Genomic DNA, 22500 nt, shown 5'->3' with positions numbered 1-22500 from the left:
CCACACTGCCAACTTTTGGCCCATTGATGTCCTTGTTTCATCCACTCAGAGGGATAGATGAAAATGCAAGCTTAAGAGCAGCCTCTCTTTGCCCCTCTCCATCTGATTTGCTATGCAAAAAAGAGGGGGGGAAATAGAGAGGGAAAACAGCAGTGCTTTACACCAGTGTTTCCCAACCTTTTTTGGGCAAAGGCACACTTGTTTCATGAAAAAAATCTCGAGGCACACCACCATTACAGCCCCGTGACGTCAGCGCGCAGCGTCACGCCGGAAGGGACATGAATTGCTAGCAAATTACATAATCACCTCCTTGAGGGCTGGCTCATCTTCTCCGAAGGCAGAACCCCATTAATTAACAGGACAGACTCACACCATAGCCAAGACGAGGGGGGAAAACCTCAGTCATGCACAGTCATGCACATGTGGGGGCTAAATGAGGACGAAGACCGGGCAGAGAGCAGGGTTCAAATCACCCCACCTGGCCAGGACAATCCCTGGGTGCTCCCTTGGGCCACTCGCCTGACCCACCTCGCAGGGCTGTTGTTGCGAGGATAACACGGGGAGAACCACGCGCGCCCCCGGGAGCTCCTTGGAGGAGAAAGCGGGCGATGAATGCAATGCACGAAATATATGAGAGGCGACCAGGTTTTGCAGGTGAGTTGCCCCCGCCAGCCTCCGCTTCCAACACCCGGCACAACGACGCCGAAGTTTCCCCCCGGGCTCGGCTCGGGGAGCAGCGCTGCTCCCCCCGGCTCCCCTTCGCCCTCCCGGCTCTCTCTGCCGCCCACTGGGGACCCCCCTCACCTGCCAAGTCCGGAGCGCCGGTGGAAGTTGCATGCATGCATGCAGGGCGCCGCGTTGCCATTGCATTGCACTGCACTCCATGCAACGCCTGCACGCATGCATTGCCTTGCACGCCCGCCAAGGGGTCTCCCCGTGGTCCGATGCGTCCCCTCCGGCGCGGATGCAGCATTGCAAAAATAACCCCCCACCGACGCAGCCCTACCTGGGGGGCAGCCTCTACCTCCGCCGCTCCGCCTCCACGGGGATCCCCGGGCTCCATCCTGCCGCCTGATCTCCGCGGGGGCGCAGGCAGGCTGCGTGGGGTCTGCGCGGAAGAGCCCCTGCCCGCCCGGCCGCCGCCGCCGCGCTCATTCCATGGCCGGGAGAAGAGCGCTTCAAACAAAACGCCCGGCCCGCCAGGCCACGCTGGGAAACGTAGTTTGCGCACCCCGCGCGGGCGCGGAGCTCAAGGGCGAGGGGACTACGGATCCCGGCAGCCCCCGCGCCGGGGACGGAGAGGGAGAGGCCGGGTGCAGGGATGGAGGGACGGGTGGGCGAGCGAGTGAGTGAGTGGCAGCCGCCAAGCCTTGGCCGAGAGCCAGGAAGGGCCTCCCCGGAGGAGGAGGAGGAGGAGGGAGGCGCAGAGCAGGAGGGAGGGAACCCCAGGGGTCATCTAGTGACGGCGCCCCAATCGAAAATTTGACTTTAAAAAAAAATCTTTCTAATTTTTTTATTTTCCCCGCAGCACACCAGGCAACATCTCGCGGAACACTAGTGTGCCGCGGAACAGTGGTTGGGAAACACTGCTTTACACAATCAGGAGCGGGTCTCACTCTGCACAGGGCCCACTTAGGGTTAAACTGAAAATGGCCCCTATCAGAAAATTATCAGAACTTAACAGATGTCACAGCAAGGGAACCAGAGCCAGTTGTGCCATAGTGGTTAGAGGGTTGGATGAGAACCTGGGAGATTAAGATTCAAATTCCCAGGTAGCCATGCAGCTTCTTTTGTGACCGTGAGCCAATCACTTCCTCTCAGTCTATCCTACTTCAGAAAACCATATATAATATTTTGATCTCCATAGAGAAAAAGTGTGATATAAGTGCAATAAATAAACAGATAAATGAATAAATGTGACGACCTTGCTGAAGTTCCCAGGCCACACAATGGTTTCTGGTTTAATGGAGAATTTTATGCCGGAGGATGCCTGTCCATCGATGCTCCCAACTTTCCTTCTGCTGTGAGATTTATTGGGAAATACGACCCAGTTCACGATATCAAAGTTGGCAGTCAGCTCCCCATTCTGATCAGAATACATCCCTCCTATGGATGAATTGGAAAGCCAAATTTCTTTCAAGAAAGTGTGAAGCTAGAATGGCAGTATTTAGAAAATGGCAGTATTTAGAAAACATATTATCAGGGTTGTGTGTGAGAACTGAAGGCTTGTGTGCAAACTCCATAACAGATGAGAGTAAACTATGTTTAAACAAAATAATTGCAGGATGTTTCCCGGGCATATGATTGAGCAAAGCTTTTCATGAAGTTGGATATTTTGTGGGATGTATTGTTTTCCTTTAATAATTGAGGAAAGTTCCAGACACCTTACTAATTTGTAGAGAATTGAGGACATTGAGACAGATGCCTTGTGTCAGTTATAGGTGATGAGCTTTTGGTCATTACAACAGGTCCTATATCAGTTATAAATCTTTGGGGGATATGACTCAAATAAACATATATTGAGGACATGTCCTTTATATGTAGAACTGTAGAAAGCTTGCATGTATTTTAATTGGCTTTAACCTATCATACTGTGATTTCAACTTTCTATATGTTTCAAATAAGGGTTTTAAGTTCTTTAGTGATTATTTTTTATTTTAACTTTTTCTGTAAAGTGCTTTGAGATTTTTTTCAGCAGTCAAGCAGTATATAAATGTTATGAAGTAAATATAGTAATTAATTTATTAAGCTTTATGTGAGAGAATGCTCCTTAACAATTTTTTCCATACCTTATTTTATGTTTTGAAGGATTTCCCCCCTAATTTTTCCTAAATTATCTATTTTAATAAAGATTTTAATTAATTTTCACATGATTTTCAAATTAATATTGTACAACCACAAAAATAGATGAACAATAATAAAAACTTCTTAATATGTCCTACTAAAGTAAAGACAGTGCCTAGGAAACCTAAACATATTTAACAATTACAATTGGATAAATTTCAAAGAATATAGAATCTGAAAAGCATTCCAGAGATGGACAACGTATTTGCAAAAAAGGGGAGAGGACAGACCTGCCATGGCTGCAGCCTTTGAAATTCCAATCTGTCTCCTTCACCCACCATTAACCTCCATTTGGATCTGGATGAATAGGCAGCATTTAGGGCCTGAGCCACAAACTGGACGCCGTAGTAAGTGCTGTAGCGGTCTTCAGACCAGATTGCCTCCATCTCCTCCTTGGACAAACTTTGCCGTTGTTTCTTTTCTGTGCATCTTGTCCAACCCTCCGTGGACAGCACATTGTTTGAACATGTACAACTGAATGCTCTTGACCAAAACTGTGCAGCTGCAGCTCTTGCTTCAAATGAAAGTGGAGTATAGTAGCCATGTTCTGTCCGTTTTTTTGTATTCATTACAAAGGACAAAGAACCTTGGGCAGGCTGGAAGTAATCTTTGCCACCAAACAACATCTCATCAATGTCCAGAAGATCTGTTGTGATCCAGAGTATCCCCTGAGATTTCCTCACTTCCTGAATTCTTTGTAACAGAACGATTGGATAAATTCTGTGTTCAGAGTCTCCATAATAAACAAACACCTTAACTTGTCTCAAAACAGATAGTTTAAAATGTAAGGAGGACAGGGTCAACAGCTGAATTTTTTCCAAGAAAGCAGCACAAATCCCACTGCGGATCAGCAGAAGGGGGAAGGCACTCACAAACCTTTCTCCATTGTGATTGTCTGGAACAAAGAGACCGATCCACGTCCACCCAAAATGCAGCAACAACTTGACAATCCCCATGTGCTGGGTTTCTTCTTTGGGGATCATCCGGTAGATAAAAGGGAACTGAGTTTTGTCATTCAGATCATGAGCAGCAGAGCCAAAACTGATCTAGTAAGAATAGGATTGGTGTCATGTTTTCAGAAATACACACGAAGGGTCCCATCACACGATCAGGCCAAAGGCTCATCTAACCAGATGCTAACCAGGTGCTTATGGGATGCATGCCATGCCTTTGATGGAGTAATCCAGTTCAGATGAGTACCTGGAGTTTACAGAGACCCTGGGGCAGAGCAGGGCATCTGGGCCTTGTGGGGTCATGGCACATCAACCTCTTTCTAGAGTCACAATGTGCCACTACACGGAATAAGAGGCAGAAGCTAAGCAGCTGCACAGTCTGAAGGAGTGTAAGCACCTGAACCTCTGTGTTCATTTAGCTGCCAGACAGCCACTGGTCTTCCTGAGAAACAAGAACTCATTAGGAACCAGGGGCTACTGTCAACTACATCTTCCTATTGACAAACTGGGGAGGGAGACAGGAAGAAGCTGAGGGTTTTCTAAATTGTTTTCCACATTCTTAAAATGTGATTCCCTGCCCCCTTTGGTCTCTCTTTTTGGGTGCTTTTCTTTTGTGTTCCCTGGAAAATTTGGCCCTTAGGATATTGCTGAAGTACATCTCCCATCAGTCTGCACAAACATGGCTACAAAGAATAGTTGTCTTTGTAGTTTAGAAACTTCTTGGGGCATGAAGGGGTTCCTCACCACTGCTGGAGAGATAGCAAAGAGGACTGAAACATAAATGATTTCTTCCCTTCCAATTCCTACCTGGGGCATTTTGTAGATGCCTAACATGCTTGAAATCTGGCTGGGGATTTCAGAAGAAGTTGCTTCAAAAACAGCCAACACGTTATTCTGTCTTCCACAGCTGTAGTTTGGAATACTGTCTAGCATGGCATCGGCAGTTGTCCTGACATCAAAAGCGGCCTCATAGATGCTATAGCCCAGGGTGACATTGGCTAAATGCTTAAGATGCCGGGTGATCTCCTGGGTTGCAGACAAGATGGACAGGACTGGTGAGGTGTCCTTTGCTGACCAACTGCAAATAAATGAATACACGAAAAATCATTTTAGCCTTCCATTCTCCATTAAAGATAACAACTTGCAACACTCCCTGTTCTACAAAAACATAAGAAGTGCCTGCTGGTTTTATATCTAACGGGCCTAACTCTGCAGCTAGGAAGGAGCAGAATCTTGCCCAGATCCACCAACAAAGAAAGTAGTAGCATTTAGGAGAGCTTGATCTGGGGTGAATTAGATTGAAATGATCACTTAGAGTTTCTTAAGTGCAGAGACTTGTCAGGATCTATTTAGAGGATGAGAAGATATGAAATGAAAACAACTTGCAACATTCCTTGCTCTATACGAACAGAAGAAGAGCTTGCTGGTTTTATATCTATTGGGGCAAACTCTGCAGCTAGGAAGGAGCAGAATCTTACCCAGATCCACCAGGAAAGAAAGGAGTAGCATTTAGTGGAGCTTGAACTGGGGTGAATTAGACTGAAATGATCACTTAAAGTTTCTTAAGTGCAGAGACTTGTTAGGAACTCTTTAGAGGATGAGAAGATATGAAAGAGAGAAATGCGCTCTCTTGGGCTACCCGCCTTAACTTCTGAGTCTGGTGGAACTACCTAGTAAGATTCCTATACTGATTTGAACGTTCCAGAGAGTTTGAAGGGAAGGAGGTGGTCACCTTACATTCCGATTTTTACATTCTTTTATCCCCAAATGCAAGATTGCACAGTGGATTTAATACTTACTTAAGATACGATGTAATCCAAATACACCCAAGACCACCTGGGACTTTTAATTTAGATGGTTCTGTTTGGAATACAGGAATAGGGGAAGCTGTCAAAGGCATACTCTCCTAGGAAGAAACACCCTTTCCCCATAAAAATACAAAATGAGTCACTTACGTCATAACACTGTTTTTGGGAGGGGTGGAGAACTTGAATGGGTAAGTTCTATAAGCTTTTGGAAATATGACCCCACTAATGAGGTGGTCTCCTGGCCTGAAATAATTCAGCGGATCACTTTCCTCATTTAGGTTCAATGGGCATTTGGCTTTCAGCATCCCACAGGCTCCATGGGGCATAAGCAGCACAAATAGCAGCAGCACTAATATCATCCTGGCTATGCCTGCAAGAGTCATACACTCTTGTGACAGCAGTGACATTAGAAGCACAGCTGGACTCCTACAGTAGCTTCAGAAGCAAAGGTGGAAAAAGGAAACCTGCCACAGAAACAAGCCCTGCCAGCCCCAAATCTCTCAGGTCAGGCTTCTCATATTTATGACCCAGTTCTTCTTTCAGGCTTGTGACAAAAAGGCATATCATTCTGCCTGTGATTCTGATGTTTATGTTATTTGTGGACTCCAAGGCCACCATTGGGGAAATCCCTGGAGTATGTAAATTATCATGATTTTTATAATTATCAAGTTAAGAATGTCTACCTGCTCTGCAAATCCCTGGAATCGGTGTGGGACTCAATGGGCAGCTGCAGAGCCAAAGCAAAACATGTTTGTGAGAACTCAAAGATGGGACTCTCAATCTGGGCCCTGCTAAACTTGAGGAAACGTTAAATTCAGTAAAGTCCAAGAAACTATAGAATAGCTATGATGGACCAAGACCAGGAAGGCAGGACTTGTTAGACATTTATAAAGTCCTGCATGGTGTGAATAATATGAATAGCAAAATTTTTCCTCCCTCCCAGTAATAATACTAGACGTTTGGACTTTAGACGGGAATTTAAACGCTTGTGTCCTAGGCTCCTGTCCAACTCCCTGATCACTACACCACACTGCCTCGGAACTATAGATTCATTGGCATCCAGTGGAGGTCTCGAACACCGAGATAAGTCATGAGATACTCACATGAGCTAATAGAAGTTCGGGTTCATGAGACAACCCAACCATCTGACTGGTCAATTGGCTTTATATAGTAGCCATAATACCTGGCCTTAGCTTAGTAATATACAGGTATGTAGTAACAGCCAACTAGAGATTAAATTCTAATTCAATTCAGCTTCCAATGACGCTGAGTGTTGGAAGAGCCAGGACAGAGAAATCTGTTAGAGACCTTGAAGACTGCCCTTTCCCTGGAAGAATTTCAATCATACATAGTTGGGCTGAGGAAGGCTATTAACATAAATGTTATCTATAGAGTCCAGTATGTAATGATCCATTATACATTCAAGAACAGTGTGTTTTACTGCAGCTGTTAGTGCAGTTTGGGGCAGATTCTTGAAGATGTGGAACCTTCTGAAGTGACTCCCACTGCTTGCGAATGAGGCCTTCAGCTGTTGAGGTTCTATTGCTCTTTGAACCACTGGGGAAATTGCTTTTTGTAAGAACTCACTGATGGGCCTGTCAATCTGTGTATGTGTAAAAGTTTCCTGTGAAGTCAACAGTGCAATCCTAGCATCTCTACTCAGTATTCCCATTCAGTTTTGTGGGGCCTCCTCCCAAGTAAGCAGCTATTTGATTGCAGCCAAAAAGGGTTGGGAGGACATTCCTTCAGGTGTCCTTGCCGCTCACAAAACAACTCATGTGAAATTGAAAAAGACTGAAGGATCATCAGACGTTCTGGATGATCCTGCTGGATGAACCTGGTGTTCTGTTTCTGAAGGATCTTCTGATGGGACTGTAACGCTTGCAGTAGAACTGACGAATCGTAGAACTGGAAGGGACCCTGAGGATCATGTGGTATAAACTTCTGCAACGCAGGAATATGCAGCTGATGAGCTTGTTAGGCGCCGAAGTCCAAGTGGTCTTTGAAACATAAATAACCTACGTTTATGAGCACTTGTTATTCCTAGTAAGTGGACTTATTCAGCAGCTGTTTCATCAGGGTAAAGGAGAGATGAGACTACATGTCTCTCCTGAGAGACTTGGAATGGGTGCCTGAACTTGCTGTTCCCTTTTTCCCTCCCAGACCACTTTTGTGTTGTGTCTCTTAGATTGTGACATGAGGGCAGGATCTGCCTTCTCGATATTTGTGAGTCAATCTTGGGAGCTTACTTGTGGAGCAGGATTAAAATGCCAATAATGATCAAGCATGCATATATATATATCAACCTCTCTCTTTTTTAAAATGTTGTGAAAACCTTTCTGTTGCCTTACTGTATCTAACATGTTAAGTGTTTTTAGGTTGCATTGCCCATTTCTCCTGGGGCAAGACCTTCTTGAGATAAATTCTCTCAACCCCTAAGTGCAGACAGGAGACAGTGGTCCTTTTCCATACATGCAGGAGCATAAATAGCTGTGTGTGTGAGAGAGAGAGATAAGTGTATATTCTAGGAGGCATAGCTAATTGTATATAATATTTTTTATTAATTTTCAATTACAATACAGTGGTACCTCAGGTTACATACGCTTCAGGTTGCACACGCTTCAGGTTACAGACTCCGCTAACCCAGAAATAGTACCTCAGGTTAAGAACTTAGCTTCAGGTTGAGAACAGAAATCGTGCTCTGGCGGCGCGGCGGCAGCACGAGGCCCCATTAGCTAAAGTGGTGCTTCAGGTTAAGAACAGTTTCAGGTAAAGAACAGACTTCCAGAATGAATTAAGTACTTAACCCGAGGTACCACTGTAATCTAATGACAATCACATTATCACAAACCAAATTATACCACTAAAAAAGGAGCCAATTATTCAAATGGCAAATGAAACATATTTAGGTGACTTCCCGTGTCTGGACTTCTGGGTGTGATGATCTTAATTAGGGCTTTAAAGGTCAGCACCAACACTTTGAATTGTGCTCGGAAACGTACTGGGAGCCAGTGAAGTTCCTTTAGAATCACTGTTATATGGACCTGGTGGAGATAACCAGAGCATGTACCACTCTGTTGAACAGTTTGTGGGCAGGTAGGGTCGCAGCTGGCATACCATATGGAGCTGGTAGACAGAGTTAACCTGTGCCTCCATGGACACCTGTGAGTCCAAAATGACTCACCTGCGCACCTGGTCCTTCAGGGGCACAGTTGCCCCATTCACGACCATCCAAGACCAGGGGGTCCCCCATGCCCGCCCCCATCTCCCAAAAACAATACCTCTGTCTTGTCAGGATTCAACTTCAGTCCGTTAGCCACCATCCATTCTCCAACCATCTCTGGATACTCACACATGACATTCACCCCCTTCACTGGTTCCGATTTAAAAGAGAGGTAGAGCTGTGTATCATCCGCACACTCCTGAACACTCAGCCTGACCCCCCTGATGATCTCCATATTCTTCTTCATGCTATGGCTATGAAAGAAAACATTAAGATTGCTGGAGAGCCAGGCTGCTGGTGACCTAGTTGCAGGAGTTTATTGGCCAGTGATGTTACCATGGATGAATGCAGATGTATCATTGTGACATCAGTGTATGATGTCACAGACAGAATGAGCTTCAAACACCAGTGAAGTGAGAGACAGTTAACAGTCAGACCCAGGCTTAATGCTTTGGGTATTCGTGGCAGATGATGAAAAGGTAAAACATGGGGGCTGTGGTATCTTTTACCAAAGGTTACAGTTGTCTAGAGAGCAAAAATGAATTAGATGGATGAAACAATAATATAGGGGCACAGAAGAACATGGACTATATACATGCTGAAGGCCCTGGGTTCAATTCCTGACATCTGCAAATCATCCTGAAATCTTTGGGGCAGGAGCAAGACTGCAAGAAACCTTTAATTGCCTTTATACTTTCCTAGGCAACCAGCCGAAAGCCGCTAACAGCATTCTGACACCAGACTCGGTTCCACTTGAACAAAGTGGTATATAATGTGAAGCTAAGAATCATCAAAGAAGCTAAGAATCAGACACTACCACCTTCACTTTTTGTAGTTAGATGTGCCTTTGTGTTCAGATCAGGCCTGAGTATGATAATGTAGCACTTCGGTAGGAAGATGCAGCCCAGAATCCCAGCACTGGAGGCCAAATAATAATAATAATAATAATAATTTATTATTTATACCCCGCCCATCTGGCTGGGCCTCCCCAGCCACTCTGGGCGGCTTCCATAAAAACCAAAAATAAAGTAAAATGTCACACGTTAAAAACTTCCCTGAACAGGGCTGCCTTAAGATGTCTCCTGAATGTCAGATAGTTGTTTATCGCTTTGACATCTGCTGGAAGGGCGTTCCACAGGGCGGGCGCCACTACCGAGAAGGCCCTCTGCCTGGTTCCCTGTAGCTTTGCTTCTCGCAGTGAGGGAACCGCCAGAAGGCCCTCGGCGCTGGACCTCAGCGTCCGGGCAGACTGATGGGGGTGGAGACGCTCCTTCAGGTATACTGGACCGAGGCCGTTTAGGGCTTTAAAGGTCAGCACCAACACTTTGAATTGTGCTCGGAAACGTACTGGGAGCCAATGCAGGTCTTTCAAGACCGGTGTTATATGGTCTCGGCGGCCGCTCCCAGTCACCAGTCTAGCTGCCGCATTCTGGATTAGTTGTAGTTTCCGCGTCACCTTCAAAGGTAGCCCCACGTAGAGCGCATTGCAGTAGTCCAAGCGGGAGATAACCAGAGCATGCACCACTCTGGCGAGACAGTCCGCAGGCAGATAGGGTCTCAGCCTACGTACCAGATGGAGCTGGTAAACAGCTGCCCTGGACACAGATTTGACCTGTGCCTCCATGGACAGCTGTGAGTCCAAAATGACTCCCAGGCTGCGCACCTGGTCCTTCAGGGGCACAGTTACCCCATTCAGGACCAGGGAATCCTCCACACCTGCCCGCCTCCTGTCCCCCAAAAACAGTACTTCTGTCTTGTCAGGATTCAACCTCAATCTGTTAGCCGCCATCCATCCTCCAACCGCCTCCAGACACTCACACAGGACCTTCACCGCCTTCACTGGTTCTGATTTAAAAGAGAGGTAGAGCTGGGTGTCATCCGCATACTGATGAACACCCAGCCCAAACCTCCTGATGATCTCTCCCAGCGGCTTCATATAGATGTTAAAAAGCATGGGGGAGAGGACAGAACCCTGAGGCACCCCACAAGTGAGGGCCCAAGGGTCTGAACACTCATCCCCCACCACCACTTTCTGAACACGGCCCAGGAGGAAGGAGCGGAACCACTGTATAACAGTGCCCCCAGCTCCCAGCCCCTCAAGACGGTCCAGAAGGATGCTATGGTCGATGGTATCAAACGCCGCTGAGAGATCCAGCAGAACTAGGAAACAGCTCTCACCTTTGTCCCTAGCCCGCCGGAGATCATCAACCAGTGCGACCAAGGCAGTTTCAGTCCCATGATGAGGCCTGAATCCCGACTGGAAGGGATCCAAATGGTCCGCTTCTTCCAGGCATGCCTGGAGTTGTTCAGCAACCACTCGCTCAATCACCTTGCCCAGGAATGGAAGATTTGAGACTGGGCGATAGTTGGCCATCGTGGCCGCATCTAAAGATGGTTTTTTAAGAAGCGGTTTAATAACCGCCTCTTTCAGCGGGTCTGGGAAGGCTCCCTCACGGAGGGAAGCATTCACCACCCCACGAAGCCCATCGCCCAGTCCTTCCCGGCTAGCTTTTATAAGCCAGGATGGGCAAGGATCCAGGAGACAGGTGGTTGGTTTCACTCGTCCAAGCAGCCTGTCCACATCCTCGGAGGTAACAGATTGAAATTGATCCCACTCAACTTGACTAGACAGAACTCTAGCACTCTCCCGCCCCGGCCCTGCTCCCACGGTGGAGTCTACTTCTTCCCGAATCTGGGCGATTTTATCTGCAAAAAACTTTGCAAAATCATTGCAGGAGAACATGTGGCCCGTACTGGGCCCCGATGTTGCAGGTGGTTCCGCTAAATTGTGAACCACCTGAAAAAGTCTCCTGCTGCTGTTTTCTGCAGATGCAATAGAGGCGGTGAAGAAATTCTTCTTCGCCGTCGCTATCGCCACTTGGTAGGCTCGACGTTGAGCTCTAACCTGTGTCCGGTCAGATTCGGAATGAGTTATCCGCCACCGGCGCTCTAGCCGTCTCAACGATTGTTTCATTGCCCTCAGATCCGTGGAAAACCACGGGGCTGTCCGGGCTCCATGCAATCGGAGAGGGCGCTTCGGAGCCAAACAGTCAATAGCCCTGGTTAACTCCACATTCCAGCGGGCCACCAGGGAATCGGCTGAAAGGCCATCAACATGGGATAAAGCATCCCCTACCACTCTCTGGAAACCATTTGGATCCATTAAGTGGCGGGGGCGGACCATCCGAATTGGTCCCACCTCCCTGCAGAGGGGATGGGTCGCAGAGAAGTCCAGTTGCACCAGGAAGTGATCTGACCATGGCACTTCTTTCATTTCGCTTTTACTTAGTGTCAGATCACCAACATCCATAGAGGTAAACACCAGGTCCAAGGCATGTCCACGGCTATGGGTTGGGCCAGACTTATTCAGGGACAGCCCCATGGAGGCCATGCTTTCCACGAAGTCCCGAGCGGCCCCTTGTAAGGTCGTGTCGGCATGGATGTTAAAATCCCCTAGGACGACCAGGCTAGGTGTCTCCAGGAGAACATCCGCCACGACCTGAAGCAGCTCGGGCAGGGAATCCTTGGTGCAGCGGGGAGGTCGGTACACCAAAAGGAATCCTGTACTGCCCCTATTGCCCAACTTCCAGAACATGCACTCAGAAAACTGGGTCTTCCCAATAGGACGCCCGGTGCAAACTAATGACTTCCTAAAAATCACTGCAACCCCCCCTCCCCGCCCACGTGACCTGGGTTGCTGTGCGTAAGAGAAACCTGGTGGACAAGCAGCGGCAAGGACAGGCCCATCTGCTTCATCCAACCAAGTCTCTGTTACACATGCCAGGTCAAATCCTCCATCCATGATCAAGTCATGGATGGCAGTGGTCTTACGAATCATTGACCTGGCATTGCACAGCAGCACCTTCAGGTCACGTGGGTATCCCTTGCTGATTCTAGTATCCATCCGGACAGGACCAGACCCGGAGGCAGGGATAGTCCTCAGACAACGACTAAACCTGCCTCCTCTGTAATGACATGGTCTGGTCTTAGCGTAACTCCTCCTCCTACCCGTGATCACTGAGATCGGTTGTCCCAGTGCACCCCCCCCCTGTGGAACATGCCCCAGCCATTTTGTGGGCTGGGGCCCACTCCCCGGCAGCCCTGAACCCTCCCCCTAAAAACAAAATAACACCTTAAACAAACAAACAAAACCAATAAAACAATACAAACAAAAAAATGTAAAAATTACAAAAACATCACAATAAAAAAATAATAATTCCCCAAGCCCAACCAAACATCCATCCCACCCCCACCCCCCACATACAAAAAATCCAAAGAAAATTTTTAAAAAACATTTTAAAAACACTCTGTGCCTCTCCGGCAGTAACAACTGTCCTAGTGAGGCCTGTCAGGCCCCGCCCCGGGCCAGGTGGTAAGTGGCAGGGAGGAGCAGGGCCCTCAGGCACTCACTCAGGGGAGTCTTCCTGGGCAGCAGGCCGCAAGCAGCACACAGTCCTTATGAGGCCCCAGGCCCCGCCCCAAGCCAGATGGTAAGTGGCAAAAGCAGGGCCCACAAGCACTCACTCAGGGAGTCTTCCTGGGCAGCAAGCAGCAAGCAGCACGCAGTCCTTATGAGGCCCCAGGCCCCGCCCCAAGCCAGATGGTAAGTGGCAAAAGCAGGGCCCACAAGCACTCACTCAGGGAGTCTTCCTGGGCAGCAGGCAGCAAGCAGCACGCAGTCCTTATGAGGCTTCAGGCCCCGCCCCAAGCCAGATGGTAAGTGGCAAGAGCAGGGCCCACAAGCACTCACTCAGGGAGTCTTCCTGGGCAGCAGGCAGCAAGCAGCACGCAGTCCTTATGAGGCTTCAGGCCCCGCCCCAAGCCAGATGGTAAGTGGCAAAAGCAGGGCCCACAAGCACTCACTCAGGGAGTCTTCCTGGGCAGCAAGCAGCAAGCAGCACGCAGTCCTTATGAGGCCCCAGGCCCCGCCCCAGGCCAGATGGTAAGTGGCAAAAGCAGGGCCCACAAGCACTCACTCAGGGAGTCTTCCTGGGCAGCAGGCCGCAAGCAGCACGCAGTCCTTGTGAGGCCCCAGGCCCCGCCCCAAGCCAGATGGTAAGTGGCAAAAGCAGGGCCCACAAGCACTCACTCAGGGAGTCTTCCTGGGCAGCAGGCCACAAGCAGCACGCAGTCCTTATGAGGCCCCAGGCCCCGCCCCAAGCCAGATGGTAAGTGGCAAGAGCAGGGCCCACAAGCACTCACTCAGGGAGTCTTCCTGGGCCTGCTGCAGGCCTGCACAGCTACCATGAACTTCCCTTTTGTGCTCAGGTAGGTGGGCACAAAGGACACCCAAACACTGCAGAAAACCAGCATGCTGAAGGTGATCAGCTTAGCTTCATTGAAGGCCCCAGGCAGCTTCCTCGCTAGGAAAGCCACCGTGAAGCAGATGGCAGCCAGGAAACCCATGTAGCCAAGGACAGTGTAGAACATGGCAACAGATCCTTCATTGCATAGAAGGATGATCTCTGCAGCTTGGGAGTGCATGTCGGAGTCTGGGAAGGGTGGGGAGATTCCCAGCCAGATGCTGCAGATGACAACCTGCATACTGGAACAGGAAAGGACAATGGAGTTGGCCAGACTCTTCCCCAGCCATCTCCTCACCTTGTTCCCTGGCTTTGTGGCCAGGAAGGCCAGCACCACAGTGATGGTTTTTGCCAAAACAGAAGAGACGGCAACCGAGAAGATGATGCTGAAGGCTGTTTGTCGGAGGAGGCAGGTCACTTTGCTTGGCTGGGTGATGAATAGGAAGGAGGAGAAAAAGGAAAGCAGTAGGGAGCTGAGGAGGATATAGGATAAGTCTCGATTGTTAGCTTTGACTATGGGAGTTTCCATGTATTTAATGAAGATTCCTAGGAGAACACCAGTGGTTAAGGACAAGAAGAGAGCAAAGGAAACCAGGACAATCCCCAGGGGTTCTTCATAAGTGAGAAATGTTATAATCTTGGGGACACATTTGTCTCTTGCTTGATTTGCATGCTGATCTTCTGGGCATCTGGTGCAATGCTTTGCATCTGAAGAGAAGAAGAATGACTTCAGAATGACTAACAAAATTCTTACATCCATACCTGTCTGTGTTCCAATACAATGGGATAATACAACAAAGTGGGAAAGGTCAGGAAATCAGAGCGGGACTGTTGGGATATCGATGCACAGAAAACTAAAGCAACAGCTGACAACTTAAGCAATAATCAGTTGTGTATAAAAATGTTACAATAATACAAGATTAGTAAAGGTAAAGGGACCCCTGACCATTAGGTCCAGTCATGGGGTTGCGCGCTTTACTGGCCGAGGGAGCCGACGTTTGTCTGCAGACAGCTTCCGGGTCATGTGGCCAGCATGACAAAGCCACTTCTGGTGAACCAGAGCAGCACATGGAAATGCCGTTTACCTTCCCGCTGGAGTGGTACCTATTTATCTACTTGCACTTTGACGTGCTTTCGAACTGCTAGGTTGGCAGGAGCAGGGACCGAGCAACGGGAGCTCACCCCAACCCGGGGATTCGAACCGCCGACCTTCCGATTGGCAAGTCCTAGGCTCTGTGGTTTAACCCACAGCACCACCCGCATCCCAAATACAAGATTACTTATATATATAAAAGAGTATCCGCTCCCTATCCTTCTGACACACTTCCCCTCTCAAACTCCGTGCTCTCACTGAAATTCCAAACAACCACACAGCTCTTCCGCAAAAATCTGGCAAAGAGGAAGGTTCCTACAAACTGCTGATCTCACCCTGGTTTTTCACTCTAGGTTTACTTTTTTATGAGCAGGCCCCATGGTGGATGAAGCAGCATCCTCAGGCTGCCCACAGCTGTATCCCATAGAGCGCTCAGTCACCCACCTTCCTGAATGGAGATGGTCCCTTCCGCACAAGGAGCACAATCATAGCAGCAAACGGGCTCTCCTTCCTTAGCCACTCTGGCATATCCAGGGCGACAGCTTTCGGTGCATCTTGAACGAGGCACAACCTAGAAACAAGGAGAGGGAGCATCAACAGAGATCAGCATAAATTGCAGACATCAAATAATAATCTTTTTTAGAATTCTGAGGCCAGGTTAGAAAGCTTAAAAATAGGAATGAGACCCCTCTAAATTTTGTTGATCTGTGCAGAAATCGTCTTGTTTCTGACATAAAGTTTCATCTTTAAAAAGCATAATGGGATTTAGAAAAGGTTAACTAATTAAACTCTCTATTTCCTTTTATTGCTTCTGTTTGATATTATGATATGTGCTTCTGTGTTTTTATAAGCAGTCGGCATTACTGGGCAGCTGTTAAAGCCCACATGGCAGCTACGGCCCCCCTGTCAACTTTGGGCCCATTGATGCATTTTCATCTCCCCCTCTGAGTGGATAAACAAGTAAAAGTGTAAAGGCAGCCTCTCCTCTCTTTGCTCCTCTCCAACTGAATTGCTATGCAAAACAGAGAGGACAAGGAAAACAGCAGTGATGCAGACATCTGGGAAGTGGCGGACACCCTGGTAAGAGCCATCTTAGGGTTATCCGAACTTAGCAGATGTCACCACAAGGGAACTGCAGCCAGTGTGGTGGAGTGGTTAAAGGGATGGACAAGAACCCAGGTGACTAAGGTTCCAATTCCCATGCAGCCATGAACCTTCCTGGGTGACCTTGGGCCGTTCACTTCCTCTCAATCTGTCCTACTTCACAGGGTTGTTGAGGGGATAAAATGAAGAGGCAGGAAACCATATATAGCATGTTGAGCTCCATAGAGAAAATGTGGCATATGTCAGGTATAACGGCGTTTCAGAAGTTTAGAAGCCACTGAAGCTTACAGAAGCCATAGAAGCTTATAGATGCTAACAGAAGTGTTCCGGAATCTTCCAGTGTGTCTGGAAGATTTCCAAGGTTCCAAGGTTTCCATAGAAATAGACATGGGCATGAATTCTGAAAGGATATAAATGCAATAAATAAATAATTGCAATAACCTTGCTGAATTTCCCAGGCCACAAAATGGCTTCTGGATTAATGGTTAATTTTATGTCAGAGGAGGGGTGTTTCTTGATGCTCCCAACTTTCATTCTGCTGTTAGAGCCATTGCGAAACACGACTGAGTTCATGATATCAAAGTTGGCAGTCAGCTCCCCATTCTTATCAAAATACATCCCTCCTATGGATGAATTGGAAAGCTGGATTTCTTTTAAGAAAGTGTGAAGCTGGAATGGCAGAGAAAACACTAGCATTTAGAAAACATGATACGAGGGTTGCGTGTGGGAACTACAGGCTTGGGTGCAAACTCCATTGCAGATGATAGTAAAATATATAATTGCAAAACAATTGCAGGATGTTTCCTGGGCATTTGATTTATTAAATCCTTTTCCGAAGTAAATTATTTTGTAGGACATGGTCTTGTTTTTCTTTGATAATTGAGAAATGTTCCAGACATCCTACAAATTTGAACTGAACTCCTATCAGCCATATTTAATGACATTTGGGTCATTATAACAGGTCCTTTATGAGGTTTTAAATCCTCTTGGGGATAAGACTGAAATAAACATACTGTATGTTGAGGACATGGCCGGGAAAACTCATTGGAACTCTAGAAAGCTTGCATGCATTTTGATCTGCTTTAATCTATCCTATTGTGATTTCTTACAAATAGTGAGGCCTTACAAATAGTGGGGGAGAGAAGGCAAGCAAAATGCGAGGGAGGTAGTGAAAGATACAGGAAATGGAATGCAGATTTCCGAAAAATAGCCAGGAGAGACAAGAAGGCCTTCTTAAACAGCTAATGCAAAGAAATAGAGGAAAACAATAGAATGGGAAAAAGCAGAGATCTGTTCAAGGAAATTGGAGATATGAAAGGAACATTTTGTACAAAGACAGGAGGGCCTGGCATGCTCTGGTCCATGGGGTCACAAAGAGTCAGACACGACTAAACAACGAAACAACAACAACAATTGTGATTTCAACTTTCTATATCTTTCAAATTTGGGTGTTACATTTCTTTGTGAGAATTTTATTGCTTTAACTTTTTTTTGTAAACTATTTTGAGGTTTTTTCAGCAGTCAGGCGATATATACATTTTATGAAATAATTATATTAAATATCAATGTGAGAGAATGCTCCTTAACAATTTATTATACCCTATTTTGTGAAGGACAGGACATACAACCACAATGAGATAAACTATAAAAGATATAGACTCCAAAAAGAATTCCAATGACGGAAAACAGATGGCAAAAAGGGGAGAGGACAGACCTGCCATGGCTGCAGCCTTTGACGTTCCAATCTGTCTCCTCCACCCACCATTAGCATCCATTTTGATCTGGATGAATATGCAGCATTTAAAGCCTGAGCCACAAGTTGGACACCGTAGTAAATGCTGTAACGATCTTGAGACCAGATTCCCTCAACCGCTTTCTGGGGCAAAGTTTCCAGCTGTTCCTTTTCTGTGCATCTTGTCCAACCCTCCATAGACAACACGTCATTTGAACATGAACAATTGAATGCTCTCTGCCAAACCTGTGCAACTGTAACTTTAGGTTCAGAAGACAGTCGAGTATTGTAGCCATGTTCTGTCCTTTTCTTGGTATTCATGATAAAGGATAGAGAACCATGGGCAGGCTGGAAGGAAGCCACATCACCAAACAACCTCTCATCAACACTCGGAATGTCTGTTGTGACCCAGACTATCCCCTGAGATTTCCTCAATTCATGAATGTTTTGTAAGTAGATGATCACATAAACTCCATATTCAGAGTCTCCATAGTAAATGAACACCTTGACTTGTTTCAGGACAGAAGGTTTACAATGTAAGGATGACATCTCCGTAATGAAAAAAGGGATTTTTTCCAAGAAAGCCACACAAATCCCACTGTGAATCAGCAGAGGTGTGAAAACACTCAGGAACTTTTCTCCATTGTCATTGTCTGGAACAAAGAGACCAACCCATGTCCACCTAAAATGGAGCAGCAACTTGACAATCCCCATGTACTGGGTTTCTTCTTTGGGGACTATCCGGTAGACAAAAGGGAAATGGGTTTTCTCATTCAGATCCTGAGCAGCCGAGCCAAAACTGATCTAGTAAGAAAAGGATTGGTGTCAAGTTTTCAGGAATACACAAGGAGGGCCCCGCCGCATGACCAGGCCAAAGGCCCATCTTCTCACAGTAGCTAACCAGATGCTTCTGGATGTATGCAATGCCTTTGATGGAGGAATCCTGTTCAGAAGAGGACCTGGAGCTTAAAGAGAAGGAAGTCGCTCTAATGGACACTGCGGCAGAGCAGGGCAATACAAAATAAGGAATACAAAATAAGGGCCCTGTCACATGATCAGGCCAATGCTCATGTGACATCTAATCCAGCATCCTGTTCCCACAGTGGCTATCCAGTTGCTTCTGGGAAGCATTTCATGCCTCTGGTGGAGAATCTGGAGCTCACAGAGAAGGAAGTGGCTCCAATGAATATTGAGGCAGAATAGGCCATCTGGGGCTTTCAGGGGTCATGGCATTCCAACCTCTTCTTAGAATCACAATGGGCCACTTCAAAGAATGAGAGGCAGAGGCTAAACCTTTAAAGCCCTAAACGGCCTCGGTCCAGTATACCTGAAGGAGCGTCTCCACCCCCATCATTCTGCCTGGACGCTGAGGTCCAGCGCCGAGGGCCTTCTGGCGGTTCCCTCATTGCGAGAAGCAAAGCTACAGGGAACCAGGCAGAGGGCCTTCTCGGTAGTGGCGCCCGCCCTATGGAACGCCCTTCCAGCAGATGTCAAAGCGATAAACAACTACCTGACATTCAGAAGACATCTTAAGGCAGCCCTGTTCAGGGAAGTTTTTAACGTGTGATATTTTACTGTATTCTTGGTTTTTATGGAAGCCGCCCAGAGTAGCTGGGGAGGCCCAGCCAGATGGGCGGGGTATAAATAATAAATTGTTGTTGTTGTTGTTGTTATTATTATTATTATTATTATTATTATTATTATTATTATTAACAGCCACACAGTCTGCAGGACTGCAGGCCCCTTAACCTCCATGCTCAGTTAGTTTCTGGACAGCCACTGGTCTGCCTGTGAAAAAAAACTCCTGGGGAGCAAGGGCTACAGTGGTACCTCGGGTTACATAAGCTTAAGGTTACAGACTCCGCTAACCCAGAAATAGTACCTCGGGTTAAGAACTTTGCTTCAGGATGAGAACAGAAATCGTGCGGCGGCAGCAGGAGTGGTAGCTAAAGTGGTGCTTCAGGTTAAGAACAGTTTCAGGTTAAGAACAGACCTCCAGAATGAATTAAGTTTTTAACCTGAGGTACCACTGTATGTTGAACTATGATACTAGTTTTTCCTACCCAGTCTGATGAGGTGAGAGAAAGAGAGTCAGGGCTTTCCAAATCAGTTCCCACTTTCTTAAAATGTGACATTCTTTCTATGATCTGTCTTTTTGGGTGCTTGTGATGTCTGTTCCCTGGAGATCAGGGATGGGGAAAATTTGGTCCTCAGGATGTTGCTGAACTACAACTCCCATCAGTCCCCACAAGCATGGCGAATGGCCAGGAATGGTTGGCTTTGTAGTTCAGAAACCTCTGGAGGGGTGGAGGGGTTTCTCAACACTGGTGGAGATATAGAAAAGAGGAAGAAAACATTGCTGGTCTCCAATCCCCTCCAAAGTCCTACCTGGGGCATTTTGTAGATGCCCAACATGCTTGAAATCTGGCTGGCAATTTCAGAAGTAGTTGCTTCAAAAACTGCTATAACATTACTCTGTCTTCCACAGCTGTGGCTTGAAATGCTGTCTAGCAGAGCATCAGCTGTTGTTCCGACATCAAAAGCGGCCTCATAGATGCTGTAGCCGAGGGTGACATTGGGTAAAAGCTTAGGATTCTGGTTGATCTCTTGGATGGCAAATAAGGGGGACAGAGTGGGAGAGGGGTTCTCTGATGTTAAACTGCAAATGAATAAACAATGAATAAATGAATAAAAATGAATTAAAAAATGAATAAATGAATAAATAAATAAACATTTGTTTCAGCTGTCCCCTTACCATTTAATGAAGACAACATGTCATACTCATTGTTCTATAAGAACCTAAGAAGAATATATTAGTTTTATATCTAACGGGCCAAGCTTTGAAGGAGTACAATCTTGTCCAGGTGCTCCAACAAGGAAATGAATATTTTTTGAGGTGAGCTTGCAGCTTGGGTGAATTTGATTGGAATGATAACTTACAGTTTCTGGAGCTTAGAGACTTGACAGGAACTATTTACAGGATGAGAAGGAACAAAAGAGAGAAATAACAGACATTTTGTCCGCAGAGGACAGGAATCCAAATCTCTGAGATTGGTGGGCCGAGTTAAGATAAACATAGTGGTATCTGAAGAAGTGTGCATGCACACAAAAGCTTATATCCTGAACTTTCGTCTTGGCTCCATGATCTTTAAACAACTAACCCAGGACTTCCTCAAATCCTCTTAGGCGACTTCAATGCAAGAATTGGTCCCAATGACGATGATATAGTATCTCCCGCAGCACTCCTAGACAACCCCCTGCAGCCCCCCTGGGGAAACAGATGCTCTCTTGATCCTATAACAAATGCGTCGGGGAGACTGATGGCCCAATTGGCCATGGAAAACGATCTCTGCATAGCGAATGGTAACATTGCTCCCTTGTCCTTGCAGCAATTAACGTGTATCACTTCCCGGGGAACCAGTGTTGTCGACTACATTTTATTGACGCCGGAGCTATTCTCAATTTCTACAAAAATGGAAGTGGCTGAATATTTTGGTGGTGACCACCTTCCATTGACTCTATTGTTAAACCTAACAGAGCCACCTTCAGTCCCCTCAAACTATAGAACTATGGTACAAAGCCACCCTGTATACAAAACAAAGAAATGGACAAGCCTCAGCTCCTCTCTTGCCCTGGACATACAAAAATCATTTGATATGCTTGCAGCTCCCTCTGATCCAATCCTGCCCGCTGATCAATACCGGAAATTACTTGATGCTTTCTCAACAATTTACATAACCACCACCTCGCCTACTCACCAACGCCTTTTCTCTGAATCGCCTTGGTTTGACAAGGAATGTAAAGCCCTAAGAAGGCGAATTAGGAAAATGGTCAGAATCATCAAATTTTCCAACGACCCCCAAACCCGCGCAAAGCTCATAGATATTAAAAGAACATACAGAAACATGATTCATCGCAAGAAACAGCAGCACATCCTTGAGGCTTGGTCCATTCTTCGTTCGGCTGTAGAGAGGCATGACTCCCGCTCCTTCTGGCGCTTAGTTAGACCTTCGGCACCATTCAATCCAGCTACCCAGATTTCCGCTGATGAATGGATTGCCTATTATTCAACCAGTTTCGCTTCTCCAAATCTTCTTACAGATCTCCCTCAGTCCCCGTCGGACCTCTGTTCCTGCTCTCTCAGTCCCACTTCCTCAATAAACTTTACCTCAACTCGCATTTTCAACATCATAATGTCAATGCGAAGGAATAAGGCCCCCGGCCCAGACATGGTCCCGTTAGACCTTTTCCTGACTGATCCTCTTTGGTGGAGCGAACACCTGACTCCTGTAGTCACCGCTATCTCCTCTGCCCTAGACATCCCCGACTCCTGGAGAGAAGCTATAATAGTTCCGATCTTCAAAGGCGGCCAGCCAAACATCCCTAGGAACTATCGCCCCATCAGTTTATTATCCATCCCGGGGAAAATATTTGCCGCTG

At 46.9% G+C, this 22500-nt stretch overlaps 1 protein-coding gene across 1 annotated transcript in view; it reads right to left on the bottom strand.

Annotated features, from left to right (window-relative positions):
- LOC308579750 (vomeronasal type-2 receptor 26-like) overlaps positions 1 to 22500 on the bottom strand; it is a gene marked incomplete at its 3' end in the record, with an annotated part of 51258 nt that overhangs the window by 2521 nt on the left and 26237 nt on the right. Inside the window, exons 3-4 of the mRNA XM_081180684.1 lie at positions 16770 to 16997; positions 15669 to 15795 (exon numbers count right to left, since the gene is read on the bottom strand). Coding sequence (XP_081036810.1) covers positions 15669 to 15795; positions 16770 to 16997 — 355 coding nt within the window. The remainder of the gene's footprint in view (positions 1 to 15668; positions 15796 to 16769; positions 16998 to 22500) is intronic.

Source organism: Podarcis bocagei, assembly GCF_964188305.1.
Source record: "Podarcis bocagei genome assembly, chromosome: 2".
NCBI lineage: Eukaryota > Metazoa > Chordata > Lepidosauria > Squamata > Lacertidae > Podarcis > Podarcis bocagei.
This window is presented reverse-complemented; position numbering and strand designations above follow the sequence as displayed.